Source organism: Myotis myotis, unplaced genomic scaffold (genome assembly GCF_014108235.1).
Source record: "Myotis myotis isolate mMyoMyo1 unplaced genomic scaffold, mMyoMyo1.p scaffold_m19_p_1, whole genome shotgun sequence".
In the NCBI taxonomy this organism is placed as follows: domain Eukaryota; kingdom Metazoa; phylum Chordata; class Mammalia; order Chiroptera; family Vespertilionidae; genus Myotis; species Myotis myotis.
The window spans coordinates 201,389,209-201,409,528 of record NW_023416313.1 but is presented as its reverse complement, the minus strand read 5'-3'; the positions used below and the strand labels follow the sequence as shown (position 1 = coordinate 201,409,528).

Here is a 20,320-nt window from a genome sequence, read left to right as displayed (position 1 = left end):
GAGGGATAGAGAGTTAGAAACATTGATGAGAGAGAAACATCGATCAGCTGCCTCCTGCACACCCCCTACTGGGGATGTGCCTGCAACCACGGTACATGCCCTTGACCAGAATCGAACTTGGGACCCTTCAGTCTGCAGGCCGACGCTCTATTCACTGAGCCAAACTGGTTAGGGCTCTAGTGTACTTTTCTTTCAGTTATTGTATTTTTTTTTAAACCTCTGATTGGTTCTTTTAAAATATTTTCTAAATCTTTGTTAAAGTTCGCGCTGTGTTCCCCTATTCTCCCAAGTTTGGTGAGCACCCTTATGACCATTACTTTGAATTCTTTATCAGGTACTTATCTCCACGTCAGGGCTTTTTCCTGGTTTTATTTTCCTGTTTTTTCATTGGGACATATTTCTTTGTCTCCTCACTTTGCCTTTCTGCATTTGTTTCTACTAACTGGATGAAACACCTACCTCTCCTGACGCTGAAGGAGTGGCCTTGTGTAGAAGTGACATCTGTGTAGGCTGTGAGTTCCAGGTGGCTCTGGCAGGGTGACTGCAATTGAAGCGGTCACTCATGTCCCAGGGGTGCCTTGGCAGGCCAACTGCTGGAGCTGGAGCTGGTGCTGGCCAAGCTCTCCTGAGGTATATGGCTCTGGGGACACCCTGGGGGCCAGCTGGCTGGAGCTGGAGCAGGCACAGGGCAGAGCAGTTTTATTGCTGTGCTCAGGGCAGGTGAATCTGCACAGGAGACCCTAAGTGATAACCTTCCTTACTGCAAGGTTGCCCCATTGGGGTAGTGTTCCCACAGTTTCTATCTCTCCTATCCTTCTCTATGCGTCTCTCTCTCTCTCATTTGATGTGCAGAAGCTGTTCAACCAGCCCTTGGTGGTTCTTCAGGAGAAACTGATCTGTAGGTAGGTATATATTTGCTGTGTTCATGGGAGGAGGGGAGTTCAAGGTCTTTCTTACTCCACTACTAGTTTATAAATATACATTTTTGGTTAACTCTCACCTGAGAATATTTTTTCCATTTTTTTTTTTTTTGAGAGGAAGGAGAGAGAGAGGTTGATTGGTTGCCTATTGCATGCAGTAGGTATTGAATCTGCAACCCAGGTACATGCCCTTGACCAGGAATCAAATATCTGACCTTTCAGTGCGTGGGCCGATGCTCTAACCACTAAGCACATGGGCCAGGGCTCTGCTCCGCTATCTTGAACCCTCCTCCAAGTAAAGAACTCTTAATAGTTTTGGGCCGGTCTGAGGGCAGTAGGGAAATTCTGGTTTAGTGATTTGAAGTTGGATAGGTTCTTGGAGATTGGGGTAAGCTGACTGAGGTGATTTGAAAGTCAGTGACTGGAATCCAGCTCTCCTTGCCTGGAACCAGATCTGACTTTTAACCCCTGTGTGGCCACACACCGTGGGCCTGGCTGGTGGTTCTGCCACTGCCACGCCAGGTCCTGCTTTCCTCAGCATCCAAACTGTCAGCCCCCAAAGTCACAAGGTCATTCCTTGCCAACCTGGTAACTAGTCTCATACCATTACCTGTCCAGGGAACACAGGAATTTAAACAGTCATGGCAGAAAGTTTCATATAAAAGGGGCTTTAAATTTCCTTTTTTAGTAAAAATGAAAAAAAAAAAAGCCTTCTTTTACCTAACTACACTCTCTCTGGCTATCCTTAAGCCCGTTTCCCCCTGTAAGGTACTCTGTGGTCAGCTGACCTGTCAAAATAACACTCAGATATCTGGTCATAGTTAAGTGCCTTGTGCTATAGTATCTATTTTTTAAAAATCATGAATGGCTATGGCTATCCTCCAGTTACCCCTTTTCTCCAAAAGCCCTGCCTCTACGCCATCACCTGGCAAACTGTAAAAACTATAAACTCTAAGCTCCCACCCCGACTTGCTAAATTACAGATGCTGGGGATGTGGCCGAGTGATGCTGACGCAATCATATATTGGAAAAGCCTTCACATATTGGAGATGGAGGGCAGGGGAGACATGCTTGACTGTCTTCAATTCCCAGTCACTGGCTTTACACAGGATTCTATTTAATCCTCAAAATAGTATGTAGATAAGGCCACTACTACTTCACCAGATGAGCAAACCAAACTAAAAAGAGATTAGATAGCCCTAGCTGGTTTGCCTCAGTGGATAAAGCATCAGCCTGCGGACCAAATGGTCCCAGGTTCAATTCCGGTCAAGGGCATGTACCTTGGTTGCAGGCTCCTCCCCAGCCTGGGCCCTGGTCGGAGCTCATGTAGGAGGCAACCAATTGATATGTTTCTCTCACATCGATGTTTGTCTTTCCCTCTCTCTCCCACTCTCCCTAAAAATCAATGGAAAAATATCCTCAGGTGATGATTAACAACAAAAAATTTGCTAATTTACCTAAAGACATAGTGCTACATAATGGCTGGGATTTGAGTCCCAGTCTAAGTCAAATGTCTTTTTCTAATCAGAGAATGACAGTTCCATATGGACAGGTCATGAGTGGCATCATTCCTATGGGGGAAAGTAGCCACATGATTGTGGCATCATGCTTTAGAAACCACAGCTGGTGTGGAACAGCGTGCACGTTTGTGTGGATCTGTCAGGCGAGCCTTCTTGCACTTGAACCCGTTTGGCTCAGCGTGGGGGGAGCAGCACCAGGTTGCTGCTGGAACACGTCTGCTGTGAGACCGGATGGACTCCGTGCAGGTCACTCTTCCACTTTTAACTGAAGCTCTGCCCTCAGACGCTCACTTTTATCCCCACGTGGAGATACTACTCCAACCCAATCCGATCTGTTTACAACCTGCAGCACATTTCCAGTGCAATTGGCCCCGCCAGCCAGCTCCTGAAGGAGGACCCTCTATCACTGTAGGCCAATGGCACCTTCTCCCAGGAACTGCCAACCGACGATCGAGGCCTTCAGAAGTAATGTAGACACCCTCCAAACCAGGTAAGGATTATGGTTCTCAACCTGCTGGCCCTTTAAATACAGTTCCTCATGTTGTGACCCAACCATACAATTATTTTCGTTGCTACTTCGTAACTGTAATGTTGCTACTGTTATGAATCGTAATGTAAATATCTGATATGCAGGATGGTCTTAGGCGACCCCTGTGAAAGGATCGTTCGACCGCCAAAGGGGTCGCAACCCACAGGTTGAGAACCGCTGGGACAGACCGCTTTAGCACGTCAATCAGAGTATCTTGTGGCATCTGGCGTCACCCTGTGCTGTTAATTCTAGAATCTGTAGAATTGTTGCACCAATTAAAAGGAAGAAACTCTGTTAGCTCTCAATTAGCTGCACCACTGGAGAGGAACAGTGACGTGGTAGACTTTGCAATTTTGTTTCCTTTGGCTTTGGAATGCACTATTTTCTCAGTAGATTAACTTTTCTAATTATATTTTGCACAGCCTACTATTAACTGGCATTTGTATTTCCTGAGCACACAACATCTAACACTGAGTCGGGGACACAGTAGTGGCCAAAACTGTGCTGGTCTCAGGGAATGACAGTGCTGTTGTGGAAAATCCACACGTGGATAATGAACAGAGAACTAATTATAAAGTGCTCTGCAAATATTAAATCTGCAGCAGAGAAGGCAAATTAGGAATTCTCCACGGACATGTGAACAGAGATTAAACAAGCTTATTGAAATTCTAAAAGGAACAGAAACGTCCAAGAATCGTCTTTCGCGTTAATGGAGCCAGATGAAAAGATGAGGCCAGTGAGTGACTGGGTGGTCGTTCAAACAAGAAAACCTCAAGCAGTAATACCAATGCGTTTTACAAGAGCGTTTAAAATGAATTTTATTGTTGGACTTTTACAAGTAGTCTTTAAAGGCTTCAAACAAGAACTCTGTTGCAAAACTCTAATAAATAGCTTGCCCCAAGTCCCCAAACAAAATGTAAAACAAAGTAAAAACTAAACTCAGGCGGATAAGCAAGCCTTCAGAATGCTTAAATGCTAGTGACATTTCTCATTGATAAAGAGATATCAGGCAATGTACAATCTCCTTCACAGACGCCAGAGACGATTGAGATCTTTACAGAGCACTCTGAAATCTTCCCATTTCCATAATAGAAATGTCACCAGAAAAAAAAATAATCCCATGGAGAAATCACAATTATGAATGAAACTGTAGCATAAAAGTCTGGGGCTGGGGATCGGGGAGGAGAGAGGAAAACCCACCCTGTTTCTTTCAGGGCTGGAGTGAGGAATGAGTCGGGGTTCCTTGGGGCAGGGAACGCCCAAGCAGATGACACTAGCTCGCTGCACGTTCCCCCTGAAAGGGCACAGGTGTCAGCTTTCTGACAATTATGAAGGCTAGAAACAGGGCCGCCAGGGGCTCCCCTGGGGTCAACACTGCTGGGCCCAGTGTGTGTGCTCTGCGGGGCCCAGGGCCTTGGAACAGCGGCCCCAAGCAGCTGCATCACGAGGCAGGAGAAGGAGCACAGGGGCCGTTTCTGCAGCAGAACCCTTTGACGGCCGCAGAGGATGCAGAAAACGCCGTGCTTCGGGTGCACACTGGGACATGCAGGTTTCAGAAGCCCATTCCACCATCACAGTCATTGCTCCTAAGAAGCAAGTACTAAAATTCACAACTTAACATCCGCTTTTCCTAGTTTCAAATACTGGTGAAATCTTGCTTTGGAGACAAGGGTTTATTAATTTTTTAATATGGTCATTTTGAGTGAGCCAAAAATACAATTTTGCTGCCTTTTTCATCGTTTAAAAATCTCCAACACGATACTTTTGGCCAAAATGCTACAGATAATATTGCAAGATGAAAGAATTCTGAAATCAATCAGTGTTTGGAGCCCGGAAGCTGCAGGGAGGCCGATTCCAATTGGGTGGGATTCACTTAAGCCAAACCGAGGGCTCTCGCTGAAAGGAGCACACAGCACCTGGGGCCATCTCCCCCGGAAAGGAAGGGAATGAGGGCACAAGGCAGGACCTGAGGGGCGTGGCCTGCAGGCAAGGCTGCCTCTCTCGGTAGGGCTTTGCTATGGGATAATAACCCTGTCTTGCCAGTCTCTGCAGGACAGGAACCAACAGCACAGGCTCCTGCACAAGCCAGCAGCAGAGGCAGGCCCTCCCTCCCCGGCATTTTAGGAATGCAGGTAAGGAAACCCCTTCCCCAAATACACAATTTTTAAAACCTTTTACTTTCCTAGGAACAATGACATTCGTCAGGATAATGAGGGGCAGCCTGGGTTGCTGGGGTTACCTGAAACAGTTAAGAAAGAGCTGAAGGAAATAGAGGCAGATAAGCCGGGGAACCTTGTCGTAGGCCCAGTTTCTTTTTAAATACATAACAGATAAAGATATTGTGCAAAAAAATAAAGACATTCACATTTTAGCAGTTAAACTTTATTTTACTTTTTAAAATTTTTACTTTTTTGTTTTTCTTTTCTACAAAAGGCAGACAATGATTGTTGATCTGCAATTGTTTTGTGTGTGTGTGTGTGTACCCCCAAAAGTGGGCCGAGTAGGTAGGAAGCTGAGCAGGGAGTCTGGGAACGCCCAGTGGCATGACCAGGGCCTGCACAGCCTCCGGAGGCTGCGGCCGCTCCGGCCTGCCTGCCCTAGCTCATGTCGATGGTGTTGAAGACCCACTCGGTGAACTTCTTCAGCTTGTCGGAGGCGTTCTGGGACTCCTCCTGCAGCCTCAGGTTGTCCTCGCGCAGGTGCTGGACTTCTGCCTGAAGGTGGGCTTTGTCTTCTTTTTCCTGAGGCAGAGAAAAGGACTGAGCATGGCACCCACCTCGCCAGGCTGCCGGGGAGAGTGGCTGTGGGTCTGTCTGCACCCTCCGCCCGTGTCCACTCTTCCTGCCACTAAACTTCTGTAGCCAGGCCTCGTCCTGGGTGTTCAGATCCGCTCACCCAGGGAGCAAGGCTGCCAGATTCCCTACAGTTTACCTTGGAATGTAAACAATGTGTTTTGATGTCTTTGTTCATAAGGACTGTCTTGCAGTTTAGACTGCTGTTCTGGTGGCTGCTGCCTTAATACAGTCAAAGCTGCTCGAGAAACAAGACGAGGTGAAGGTCTCTCGGCATGGAGGCATGGCCACAATGACATGTGGGTCTGGGCTTCTGACCCACGTACAGGGGTGGGAAGCTCAGAGGGGCGGCTGAGGCTCGAGGCTTCCACAATGGGAACGCGTGAAGGCCTTCTTATACCACGTGGCCAGTGGGAACCGAGCTCCAAGGAGCCCCCCAAACACCCCCCTCTTACCCCACTAAGGAACATGACGTAGAGGGGCCGGCTGCCTGAGAAGACGCCTACCTTCTTCAGGTCTTCCCGAAGCATCTTCAGCATCCCCTCCAGCTGGTCCACCTTAGAGGCCAGAGTGGGAGAGGAGTCCTTACTGCTGGAACGAGAAACAGTCCACGTTGGCGGGAGCCTTCTGGCGGGGTTTGTTGGGCATTTTTTAAAATGAGGCGGCTGTATTTGTAACATGGTTTTCAATGTCAAATTACTCAGGATGGCAACCCAATGTGCATGTTCACTTTAAAAAAGAAAATGGTCATCTCAACAGAAGGCCGTACAAGCAGGGACTACAGCCAATCCATGGCTTCCTTTGTTCCAGAGGCTGCATTTTTATAACAAAAGAACACAGGACAATGAGTGAAAATGGTCTCCGTGGCAGCGCGCTTTCTGGCAGGATCACCGGGAACAGGTTCCTGTCTGCAGCGGCTTTAGGAAGAGGGGCTGATGGAAGTGCCACCTCGGGGCAACAAGGAGGGGTCCCGGGTCCCCAGAAAAGAGTCCGTGACTACTATCCAGCTGAAAGTTACTGGGCTCACATCTTAAAAAGAGTCTAAATATCTTTACTTTTAAAATAAGACTACATGTTTCAGAAGCTTGTCAGCCTACCCTTAATGTCTTATATTCTTTGCTATTATGATCAGCAAGCTAGACACATAATTTTCTTTTTTTTGTAAATACATTTTTATTATTTCAGAGAGGAAGGGAGAGGGAGAAAGAAATAGAAACATCAACGATGAGAAAGAATCATCAATCGGCTGCCTCCTGCATGCCCCCCACTGGGGACCGAGCCCGCAACCCAGGCATGTGCCCTTGACTGGAAGTGAACCCGGGACCCTTCAGTCCGCAGACTGACGCTCAATCCACTGAGCCAAACCAGCTAGGGTGACACACAATTTTCTTATTCTCTCTGTGTCCCACAGCTGACCACTGAGATGCTGTAATATACAGTAAGTCCGCACTTAACACCACGCATAGAATCTGCAACTTTAAGTGAAACGACATGTAACAACCAATTTTGTCACAGGCTCATTGACATAACCAAGAGTTAAGTTGCTTCAATGAAACAATGTTTTCAAGGACCGCTGGTATAATAATGCCACATACATCCACTATCCTCACCACCTGGAACGGAGGGGAAAACGCCTGCCTCTGCACGTTATACAGAAGTCAAGTTCATGTTCTTAGCTCACAAGAAAACCCCCTGGGACTCAGTTACTGCTCATTTATTTTACATACACTCTTAGGTACCCCATGGCCCAGACCTAGTGCAGAGCTGGAGCTGCCAGGACGCAGGCACATTCATAAGCATGACCGACAGGAGGCTGCGGAAGGGACTCGGGGGCTAACCACACAGGAATCTGGGGATGTTTTAGCACAAATGACTCTTCTTACCCTGCTTCCTAATGCCCAGGGTATGAGTGTATAAAGCATTAAGTAAAGAATGTTCGTACTTCCCACTCTCAGCTACCAAGGGCGGGTTAACTGTGTTTACAGTGTTCAGTTACAGGTGTTCCAACTGAAACGCGAGGAGCTGGCACCGCGGTGATGAGCCCCCAGCTTGCCTAGGGGCCTCTGTCTCCTCCCACAGCTGCTGATGTAGTGATGTGTATGCAGGGGGGTGGCCTCACCTCTGGGTGACCCACCTGCTGTAGGACTTCATCTGGACCAGGGCCTGGTCCTCAAGCTGGTCGCTGTTGGATGCAGCACTCAAGGGGCGATGGTTTTCATCACTAGCAGCAAAGAAGGAGGCTCTCTGGACTGCAAAGGAGGCAGAAACGCTCAGCAGCTGGGAAACATCCTGGGCTCTGAGTCAGCATGTGGCCCACACTGATCCCCCAAGCTCACAGGGAAAAACAGCTGTTCTAAGCTGCAACAGGACAGCAGCATTGTAACTGTCCTTAAAAAACAGTTGCTGTGCATCCATTTTAGTCCCCCTTTTCTCTTATCAAATTCTCCCTCTGCTCAATGTTTCCCTGGAAACAGGCCTTGTGCCACGTTTCCAGCCCAGGCTTCCCCCTCAGTGGGGACGTCAAGTGCATCAGGAGCTCGGACTGGGCTTCCTGAGGCTCCCATGGCCAGCCGGTGGGCTGGACCAAGTCCATACCTGTGTGCTTCCAAGTGTCCCAACTTAACCCTCGAGCCAAGAAAACAGAATCAAGTTTAAAAACTCCCATTAGAAACACAAAACGCCTACCATTCTGTCTGTACAGTCAGGGCAGGAGAGACGGTCAGACAGGCCCAGGCTTCCCTGAGCCCCCACTGCCCTGGTTCCAGCCTCACAACAGAGAGAGGGCGGCGACCCCAGTGGCACAGAATGGGGGGCAGGAGGCCGGGAGAACCTGGCTGCACCCACTCGGACTCTGCCCCATGGGGCAGGTGATATATGCACATGTATAGACGGTGTCTATATAAACGAGAGGGACCCACAGACTGAAGTTTAAAACTGCGTTAGTCCTGGGACTGCGGTCAGCTACATGGGGATTCCTTGCTGACTGCGTCATGGTGGCCTGACTTCCAAGGCCTAATCAATTTCTCCTGCAAACTGGCGCTTGTCTGAACAGCTACTTTCAATTCTTCAAAGAAGAGCAATAAACACCACCCCCCCGCACCCCCAAGAAATCATCTGCTATCATCATCTTTTTGTTGTTGTTAATCCTCACCTGAGGATATTTTTCCATTGATTTTTAGAGAGAGTGGAAGGGAGGGGGGAAGACAGAGAGGGAGAAACATCGCTGTGAGAGAGACACATCGATTGGTTGCCTTCCGCCCGCCCCCTCTCAGGCCTGAAACAAAGGTATGTGCCCTTGACCGAAATCAAATCTGCAACCCTTAGTCCTCAGGCCAGTGCTCTTTCCCCTGAGCCAAACCGGCTAGGGCCTGTCATCCTCATTTTATGAAGAACGACTTAACAGCAAAAAGTTTGGAATGATGACCTTAGAATGAAGTCAGTTTATTCCAAAAAAGGCACCTGACAACCTATGTCAGCACACAAGACAGCACTGCAGTTTTACATACGTCAGCGCCGTCGAAGGACCATAGGCTTAGAGCAAGCACTGGGCAGGGGGCTGGCACGGGAACAACACAGACAGGACACGTGCCACCACCCTTGGGAGGGATGAATGTGGGACAGGGGCGGGCCCAGCACCCTAACAGATCCCATGTGTGTTCAGCAATGATGTCCTTACGATGTGATGAAGGACCACATTTTTCTCCTTCAAGTGACAGTTGGGACCCCCTGCCCTTCCCACTCAGGGAGGGAAGGCACCATGTTATGAATTCCTCCAGAGGACACATCAGGCTCCACCTACTGAATCAGAGGGTGTGAGCCCTGCTGAGCGCTCAGTACCAGCTCAGCTGGTCCTGGCTGTGCCGGTGATGGGCGGGGGCTGTCGCTGTGTCCAAGGACACAGACTGAGGGAGACTGACCAGCACTCACACGGCAGTGTGGCCCTGCGTAGGTCCCAGCCGGACTGCTCGATCCCCAGTGGACTCACCCTCATAGGCCTTGGCGGCATCCACCAAGTTGGACCAATCCAAATCGGCAGCAGCGTCGGGCAGGGGCATGAGGCCAGGGTCGGGCATGGGCCTGCGGGCCTCCTGGACGTCGGTGAGGGAGCTGTCCGAGGCGGAGAACTCTCCTGCAGGAAGAGATGAGCGATCAGATGCTTCTCGGGCCACAGACCACACAGGAGCTGACCATCTCCTGCTACCACGGCAGGTCTGTAAGTCGGTACCGAGAATCAGCTTCTAGTCAAGCAGGTCTTAGTGGCCTTTTCAAAGCTGAGTTCAACTACAAATTGGCTTCCTCCAGTCTTAAGTCATTTTTTTATAACCTCCTCCTATCTCATTCCCAGTGGTGTGACTGGGGAAAGGCAGTTTTCCACTGAGGAATCATGTCTGCTGTGGCAGGAGCTGCTTGTCTGCCTTGGGGTCCAGGGCAGCCCATATCTCACTTTTCCTTACGGGCCAGGAATTCGGGCTGGAGTAAGAGGCTCCTCTCCTTCCCAGGGATAAGCACCTCCTGGGCCATAGCAGTCCAACATCTGAGCCTCTTCTAAGGTGACAGTTTTTAAGATACAAATATTGAGCCATCGTATCAGCTGACCTTTGCTTGGCCTGGGCAAGCAGGAGCAGGCGAAGGGGCCGCCCCACGCCCCACGGGGGCGCTGCTACCGCTCCAGCTCATGATGTGGAGAACACAGAGGGGGATGGGGCTCAAGAAGGCAAATGCGGTCAACAGGCCAGGAGGGGGTGGGAAGAGGGCAGAGCGCGCAGTTTCGTGAGAAAGGCCGCCCAGAATAGGACCGCCACTGCTCTCATGCAGAATGGATGGAGCTCCCAGCTGAAATGCGCAAGCAACTCCAGAAACACCTGTTTACAAGGAGTTAAAAAGTTTCATCAATTATGAGAGCTGGTAAACCAGGGTATATTTAGTGCTTGTTTCCCCTCCCAAATTACACGAAGAACGGCTCTGAAGTGCAGCTGCTAGTTATTAACGTGCTTAAAATTAGCACGATTATGAGTTAATGGAAATAACAAATACTGCCAGAAATTAAATGCTCAGTTCTATTGAAACTTGCTCCCACCAAGGTTAAGTAGGTGGAACAGACAATTTTGTGTGTCACTCATAATCTTCTGCCTTTTTCATTTCTGGGGCTCAGTTATCATATGGGGGGAAAAGAAGTCACCCCTCGCCATGGCGCACACTCATTTCCGTGGTATCCCACCACAGGAGGCCAGGCCGCGGGACCAGCCAACAAGGACTGCTCAGCTTAGGACACGGGACCCGGCGCTGCTGCCCGACTTCCGTGAGAGCAGGACGTGATGGGCAGGTGCTCAGGAGACTTTCCCATCCTCAGGGCTGGGCCTGTACCCTGGGCTCCGTCGGCTCAACGGTGACTGTGGGTGTTCTGGGCTGTCCTCAGAATGGAAGCCTCTAGAAGACAGGGCCTGCACTGACAGACATGTGCAGAGAGGCCTTCACAAGGTTTAAAGGCATGCAGGGGCGTTAGAGAGGCACTCAGGGCAAGAAAGTTGTAGAAGCAACGGAATTCAGGGGGAGTGGCCCCAATGTGGGGACAGAAAGGGAGAAAGGATTCTGGCATATCGGGTCACTACCAGGAGGCTTTTTCTAGAGTCTGGATGGTAAAAAGTGCAGCTGAAGGGGGGGAGCTGGCATGATGCCCAAGTGGTGCCTGCAGGGCGAGGGGGGTACAGAACGGGAACAGGGAGCAGGACAGAGACAATGGAGGAACGTTCACGCGTGGGCGGAGAGCTCACAAAACATGCAGGGAGAAAGCACACCAGGCAAGCAGCAGTTTAAGGAAATACTGCTCCGAGAAGCAGCAGAGGAAAGGAATGTGGGTTTGAATGGACACAGAATTCCCAGAGGGGAATAAAAAGGTAGGGGAGGTGTATATATAACAAGCAGGAACACAGGTTCCACAGAGGTATCAGCTCTGTGGGGAGGGGAGGTACAGAATCCTGGAGTGCAGCTGGACAGAGGGAGGAGAAAGAAAAATAACTAATTTAAACCCACAGTCCCAGAATATGGCCTTCAGAAACCTGGGATCTAGTGCAAATAAGGCATTCATGAGCCACAGGCAAACCCAGGGAGGTACCCCATCATTCACATGCCTTTTCCTCACATGCTTGCTCACTGATGAATGAATGAGCCCACAAACAAGTGGCAGAGACCACAGACAATCCTCATAGTTGGGGAAGACAGAGAAGAATGACAAGCCTGGGTTTCTATGGTGGTTAGAGGGAGGCAAAGGATATAGTGTCTAAGAAGTAACTAAACTACTATTAGCCAAATTTACCCAACCTGGTGAAATACTAATTCTCAAGCCTTTGTATTCAAATTCAAATTCAGCAGGCCTTAGGAAAGGCCTGGAAGTCTGTATCTTTAACGAAGATCCGATAGGGCAGCTTTTACATGCATCTGGTGCCCAGGATTTTGCGGCTGTTACCCAGGGAGGCGCCATGACTGGTGGCCGGGGGCTTGCATTCCTGGGTCCCCTGGGACTGTCACAGCCGGAGAGAGTGTTGCTGGCAGTCTGTCACCACCCGGCACTGCACAGACAGCAGTCTGAAACAGTCTCCAGTCTTTCTGTGGAAGAGGCTTATGTGCTTGTTCTGGGACTTTGGCCTAAGGAAGGCTCGGATTTGGCCTATGAAGGGCTCTTGGGGAACAGAGGCTGATAGGCGCCATCTTTCTTCTTTTCCTCACTCCAGCTCACCAGTGTCTCCTGGAACAAGTTTATACACTCATCTGACACCTCGATTTTGTGACTGCCGCCGAGATGACACCTCTAGATGGCCTGGTTCTGGTGACCAGCACGACTTATGCTTGCAGTCCCACAGGATGTCAGATATTTGTAAACTTTAAAAGCTGCTGTCAGAAGATCTGGCTTCCTATCAGCCTGAGTGTAAGTACTGGCTGAGATCCTCCCCTTTAGGACTGTGACTGACAGGTCTTGGCATACCCTCAACTATGAGCAGTCACTAAAAATAAAATTGATTGCTTGGATATCACAAAGGTTTGAGAGAAAAGAGCTGGGGTGGGGATTAACAGTAAGGGTGTATCCCTTACATGAGGCCACTCCTTTAAGACATGGATGAAATATATACATTCTTCTCAAGCACACATGAACAATTATCCAAGATAGATCATATATTAGGCTCTAAAACAAGTCAATGAATTTAAAAAGATTCAAATCATTTCAAGCATTTTTCCCCACCACAATGGTATGAAACTTAAAATTATAAGAAGAAAACAAAAATTTACAAATATGTGGAGTTTAAACAACATGCTACTGAATAACCAACAGGCCAAAGAATAATCAAAAGGGAAATAAAAAAATACCATAAGACAAATGAAAATACAACATACCAAAACCAATGGGATGCAGCCAAAGCAGTCCTAAGAGGGAAGTTCATAGTAATAACTATTGAACAATTATTCATCAAAAAATTAGAAAACCTAGAAGAAATGAATACATTCCTAGAAACATATAACCTACCAAGACTGAATCATAAAGAAAAAATCTGAACAGAGCAGACACACTACTAGTAAGGAGACTGAATTAGTAATCACAAACCTACCAATAAATAAAAGACCAGAACCAGAGGGCTTTACAGGCGAAATCTACCAAACATTCAAAGAAGAATGAAAAACTACTTTCTCAAACTCTTCCAGAAAATGGAAGGAATAGTTCCAAACTCATTTTACGAGGCCAGCATTTCCCAGAGACCAAAATTAGACAGGAATGCCATAAAAAAAAAAATCAGAGGCCAATATCCTTGATGAACATTGATGCAAAAATCCTCAACAAAATATTAGCAGACCAAATTCAGTAAGACATTAAAAGGATACATGGTCAATTAGTTTATAACATACGAGCAACAGACAGACAACGGGGAAGGGAGAGTCTCTTCAATAAATGGCGCTGGGAAAACTGAACAATCACATGCAAAAGAATGAATCTGGATCATTATTTTATACCATACGCAAAAATTAATTCAAGATGGATTAAAGGCTTGAATATAAGACTCCTAGTAGAAAACATAGGCATTAATTTCATAACCCACAGCTCTTAGGTACACCCCTTCAAATCACTTAGGGCAATGAATTCTTAGAGCTGACACCAAGAGCAAAGGCAACAAAAGCAAAAATAAAACAAGTGCAACTACATCAAACTAAAAAGCTGCACAGCAAAGAAACCATCAACAAAGTGAAAAGGCAACCCAGAAGTGGGAGAAAAATATTTTCAAATAATATATCCGTTAAGGGGTTAATATCCAAAATATACACAGAACTCACAACTCAAAACCCAAACAATCTCATGACAAAGAGGATCCGAATAGACTTTCCCCCCCCGACATTCAGATGGCCAACAGGTACATAAAAAGATGCTCAACATCACTAATCATCAGGAAAATGCAAATCACTATCACCTCACACCTGTTAGAATAGCTGTTATAAAAAAGGCAAGATATTAATTTCTAGGAAAAAAAATAAAGGCAAGATAAAAGTGTTGGCGAGTATGTGAAGAAATGGGAATCCTTGTACACTGTTGGTACGAATGTAAATTGGTGCAGTCAGTACGGAAAACAGTAAGGAGGTTCCTCAAAATAAAACTACCATATGATCTAGCACTTCTATTTCTGGGTATTTACCCAAAGACAATGAAAACACTAACTTGAAAAGACAGAAACACCCCCATATTCACTGCAGCGTTATTTGCAATAACCAAGATGTGGAAATAATCTAAGTGTCTATTGATGGATGAGCAGATAAAGAAGATATGACATCTATGCAATGGAATATAGTTAGCAGCTATAAAAATAAAAGTTTGCTATTAGCAACAACATGCTGGACCGTGAGGGCATTGTGCTAATTGAAAAAAATCTGACACAAAAAGGTAAGTCATGAGGATATAGTGCATGGTGACTACAGTGGGGCACAAGTAGGTTTACAGGTGTGAGTACGCAAAACAGAGTTCATTCTAGTATTACTATTTATTGACTACTAGAGGCCCAATGCACGAAATTCATGCAAGAGTAGGCCTTCCTTCCCCAGCTGCCGGCACTGGCTTCCCTCTGGCACCCGGGATCTGGCTTCCCTCCCTGTGGCTGCCGGCAGGCACCCGGGACCTGGGCTTCCCTCACAGCCCCAGTTTCGTCTGGAAAGACGTCCCGGAAGGATGTCTGGTCTAATTAGCATATTATGCTTTTATTATTATAGATTGTATTATTTTCCATAGGAACAATTATAAACCTACTTTTGCCTACCATATACTGTACTGCAACCTGAAAGTTGCTAGGAGAGTAAATCTTCAAAGTTCCCATCACAAAAAAATAAAAAAATTTGTAACTATGTATGGCGATGGATGGTAACTAGACTCATTGTGGTGACCATTTTGCAATGTAAACCAATATCAAATCATTATGTTGAATACCTGAATTATAATGTTATATGCCAATTACACCTTAAATAAAAAAACACACACACAAGCATGCATACCAGGTGACTCTTATGGTCTAGTGAGGTTGAATGTTTGTCCCCTGTGGTCTGAGATTACTGGTGAGAGGCTAAATGAAGGAGGTACTGGTGAGCCAGGATAACCTGAGCACGCTAGCAGAACTTCCCCCAGCTATCATTCTTGGAGCAAAGTGAATGCCAGCCGGCTCTGACACTGGCCACCACCAGCGGGCCTACTCAGCTGCACCGAACACAGACTTACCATGCAGTGACTTCATTCCCAAGGTGTAGGAAGGCCTCCGCAGTGGAAGGGACTTGGGGAGAGAAGGGTACGTGCTACTGAAGAGGACGTCGTTGGGCAGGGCTTGGTCCAGAAGTGAGGCCCTCGAGGTGAAGAAGTGCTCCCTCTGGCTGCTGTAGATGCTCTCATCCGACAGCGTCCTATGCAAGGCCCGCCTTGAGGTGGGGGTGTGGGGGAAAGGAGACTGAGGCGAGGAGAGCGCATGGAACTGAAAAACAGGGCCAAGACAACAGGAGGTCAATTTTCCAGGTCACACACCCAGGTCACACACCCAGGGCCCAGAGGTTGGGGGGAATGAGCGGGTTAACAAAATCACTGCTCTCAAGCACACCCCGTCAAACGCCAGAGCCCAACCACCTCTGTCTACATCCTTAGGGCCAACCCGAGATCCCGAGCCCACCACGCTGCCTATCAGTGCTCAGTGCGTAACTCAGACACATAAGTAAATGAATCCATCAATACTGTGTCATGATTTAGAACAAGATGAGGACAGACAATGTGAGCTGTTGTTGAATCCTGTGTCATTGACCAAACCATGTCATCTCTCTGAGCCCAGCTCCTTGTCTATGAAATGGGGCACATCATCCCTCAGGATCATTAGGAGGGTAAATGAAACACAGACTGATCACAACGTATATCAGTGGTGTTATGAAGTAATGTTACAGCCCCCAGGGAACAGCCGTGGAGCCAAGAAGGTGTCCTCAGATGCTTGTCAAGTGACTACATGTTTGCTGGGCAACAAGAGCATTTGATCAACACAATATATTAGTGTAAATAATAGCTGGCGCTTGGTAAACATTAACTACTATAATTATATTTAATGAGTTTTGGCGATATTTTATTTTTTGAGATAGATTTCTATTCCTGAAATGAAAACAGGAAGGTCATCTTTATAATTGACAAGTATTTAAATAGTTATAGAAAAATGACACATGTTCCAGATTCCAGATAGCTGTATCTCTTACTGATGTCTTTTGCCTTGGTGACCTGGTTTTAGTTGAGATTTTTCTGCAAAGAGCAAGCTTCTGAAAATTCCATTCATTGGGAGACAACAGACACATTACCAACATTTAAATATCCAGCATCCTGAAAGCCAACAGAGTATTTGGTCTGTTAAGAATAACACTATATTTATTCAGTTCCTCTTCGACTACTGCTCTCCTTGGCAGGGAGAACAATGTGGGGACAGCTGAAGGCCTGAGGAGGAGGCTGAGTCCTGGCAGGAAGCCACGCAGGACTTTCCATGACACTTTGAAGGGGCAGAGAGACAATGATGCAGCAACGGCTCTATTTAGAGAGCTGAGCAAACAGAGTTGACACTCAGGTTCATTCATGTGCTAGGGTCTAACACAATTCCATTAAACAAACCAAGGGTTAAATCAAGTCAATACTACCCACAGCATGGCATGCACAGTTGCTGCATAAATATTTTAAAGAACAGTAATCAACGGCATTGTAAATGAGCCTCAGGTGTAGCCAATTGTGTAAAAACTGTGCTCACTCTTAAAAATGCATGATGAGCTAAACCCAAGGTATATATGTGCTTGCCCAGAAAACGGAGCTACTGTGATAAACGCTTTGTGAGGCTTGAAGTGGAGGGAACTTGGTCTGGAAGTAACGATTTCTCTTCTCACTGCAGAGTGGGAATCAGAGGTTATAAAGCTTGCCAATTGCAATTAGAAAAAAACAACAAACCAAGCAGGTCACCTCTCCTCCATCTGCAAGCTCCAGGACCATCACACAGGCTCCTGCCTATCGAGTCAGATCTTGGATCTCCATTCAAACTCTGCTCAGTCTTTGTTGGGGCCTCTGGGTTCAGCAGAGGGATTTCCTTTTCCTGTGCGTATTCCCACCGATGGTTTTACAGGAGGGAAATTTCCCACCAATTCCAGTTTCAGTCGCATCAGAAAATACTGGTGCACTTCAGAGCAGTAAGCACTGCCTGGAAGAGGCCCTCTGAGCAGAGTGCTTTATTATAAGGTCTGACATCCTGCAGGAAAGGGAGGCCGGATGGGAGATGGAAGGAAGCCATCGGCCCAGGCCCAGAGGCTTTCTGCGCATTAAGAGTAGCAGGACCTAGTCTTGTCCAAACTCGTGAGGGTGGTTCCTCACCCCATCCCCCCTTCAATTCCAGTCTTAAAGGTGCACACACCTCTGGTTGCGGCAAGCGGCCCCTCTACCTTCCTGGCAGGTCAGGCCTGAGACTGCTGAGTGGCCCCACCGAGGGCTGCCGGCCCCTGGGAAGAACCTCACGGAGTTGACGGCTGACTGGATGGGATTGAGATCATCAGGCTGGGGGTTTCCAAGCTGTGCTCCCAGGAGCCTTCAGGGTTCATCACAGCATTATGGCTTGTGGAGAGGAGATGTTCAGGTGGGACCAAGGGCCATGACACTCACCCCTCTCATCAGAGAGACCCTGCGTTCTCATTCTACATATTGGACTTCCACATATACTTTTATTCAATAAAAGGATTTTTGTGCTTTAAAATCATTTGGGTGCCACTGACATACTCTGGCCTTCTATTTCAAAGCCTAGGAACACAGCCTGGAGAGGTGGCGCCTTGCTCCAGGTCAGTCTGCTGTTCTCCCACTTCTGCAGCCCTCCTGGCTCCCAGTGAAATGGGAGCACCTGCACTTGCAACAAGCAGGTGTCAGGTCTTCCTGAACCCTGGAGCTGTGTGAGGCCTCTTCCTTTGGTCTGTGCCTGAGTGCTAGCAGGACTACTGGTTTGCACCGTTGTCTGTTCACTTGCCACTGTATGCAGCCCTCATAGAAAATAGGGGTATTCATCCAGCCGGCGTGGCTCAGTGGTTGCGTATCCACCCATGAACCAATAGGTCACAGTTCCATTCCCTGCCAGGGCACATGCCCAGGTTATGGGCTTGATCTCCAGTAGGGGGCATACAGGAGACAGCCGTTCAATGTTTCTCTCTCATCACTGATGTTTTTAGCTCTTTCTCCTCCCTTCCTCTAAAAGCAAATAAAAACATTTAAAAATTTATTTTAAAGAAGCGTTGATTAAAAAAGAAAATAGGGTTATCCCATCTCTGCCTGCCAAGGAGGTTTCTTGCTGGCCAATAAAGCCAACGTGGTGTGAGTGGCTCCAAGGGTCACAGCCTGAAGCTGCCGCTCCTGGCATCTGGAGCCTGATGCAGTGGCCTGGAGCCGTGAGCCGGGTGTAATCTGGAAGGTTCTCAAGGGCACACTGTCCTTCCTGACACAGCAGAGCCACGGGCATTTAGTCAGTCTCAGAAGACACACAGAGCTCCTTAGCTGAGCTCATCTGAAACCAAACCAGAAAGGATGGGACTGGAGAGAAAACAGGCTATTTCCAGCTCCTCCTTCCAGCCTTTTTATAGTAATAGTTTCAGCAGAAGGATTTACTTTTAGAGGGTCTGACAGTCACATAATCACAGCTTAAAGAACGTGCACCCCTGTTTCAAATAGGAATGTTAAAGTAATTCATTTTGGAAATGAAAGCTAAGACCTAAAATAACAGCAAAACGGACATTTGCTTTCAATTACTTCCAGCGCAGGAGTGAATCAGAAGAACTCGAGCGTTAAACTTGCCCCTTTCCAAAAATGTTACACTAAGACTTGGAGGACAGATTTCTTTCATGGCAAGTTTTACTCTCCTCTAAATCAAAGGAAAAATGTAAAATAATTTTTATTTTTAAACTGGTCCTTAAGCATTTAATACACCTCATTGGGTTTTGATGGATAGAGAAATTTCAAGTGCTATCTTTTGTGAGGTTGCTAAGGAAACGGTTTGTACCCCGGGTGATGAGTCAGAACTGTTAAGTGCTGGCTTATAGAACAGAAATCAAGAATGGCAAATCTTTAAAATGATTTATGATCTTAATGTTTATGTTAATAAATCATTTCTTTTGCAAAACTCAAGAATGGGCTTTGGAGTCCACCTCAGTGCTGTCGATGTTGACTCTAAGTTTAGGAGGTGTGTCTGGCCCGCCTGGAGGAAAATGCATGTGTGCTGAGAACGCCGAATGGGACGCGACCACTGGGCTCCTGCAGGGCTTGCTTCCTGCTTCTGGTCACAGTCTGCGGGTGGTGAGTAGTTAACAGTCTAGCTTCCATTTTTAATCAATTCTCATAGTCCTTAAATGAAGCTTGCCAGTCACGTCAAACAGACTACAAATCATTCATCTAAGAACCTGGTGAACAGAACACAACGACGTTCACTGCCTCCTTCCTGGGTAGATGCCCTTCTCCTGGGACTACCCGCTACCGCAGACAGAAATGCCTCATACTCACAGTGAATACCTTTGGGCCCCGCTCAACACACACGGGCTCCGAGCCCTGAGTGCTGTTCACCTCAGGGGACAAGAGCAGAGAGTCCAAGCTGAGGTGAGTGGAACAAACCTTCCACATGGCTATGCAAAGGTGCAGCCACTGACACACAAACCAGTTCTAAGCAAATGGGGAGGGGGAACGGGTTCTGGGACTGGATGGGCAGGGTCTGGGTTCTAGAGAAGGCCCTGCAGCCTGGACTTCTGAGAGGGAGGGAGAGGAGGCTTTATGAAGTGGAGAGAGCCTGGAGGTTCTGAAGGTGAGTGTGCAGACCATTTGCTGGACTAGAGCACCCAGGGTAGGGCCAGCGTTGGGGCAGAAGCAGGCCAAGGTGCAGAGTGTTGCAGGCACACAGGAAGGGGAGCCCTTTGGATAGAAGGCACTAAAGCCCTTACAGAAAAATGTCCGTCTGACGAGGGGCCCCAGGTGCCCTGTGGAGTTCCGAGGAACAACGGCACTTGGAGAGTAATGTC

General features: G+C 47.6%; 1 protein-coding gene across 23 annotated transcripts in view; it reads right to left on the bottom strand.

Moving 5' to 3' along the window:
- The window catches only part of SIPA1L1 (signal induced proliferation associated 1 like 1), a 356,060-nt gene that overhangs the window by 8,347 nt on the left and 327,393 nt on the right, over positions 1-20,320 (bottom strand). For 12 of the 23 annotated variants that reach the window (XM_036311654.1, XM_036311670.1, XM_036311674.1 and 9 more), the window contains 5 exons: positions 15,501-15,747; positions 9,747-9,890; positions 7,881-8,010; positions 6,268-6,352; positions 3,762-5,710 (listed from right to left, as the gene is read on the bottom strand). In XM_036311654.1, the coding sequence (XP_036167547.1) occupies positions 5,567-5,710; positions 6,268-6,352; positions 7,881-8,010; positions 9,747-9,890; positions 15,501-15,747 (750 nt within the window). In that variant the 3' untranslated portion in view covers positions 3,762-5,566. The other 11 variants (XM_036311727.1, XM_036311766.1, XM_036311737.1 and 8 more) reach the window with 9 other exon arrangements.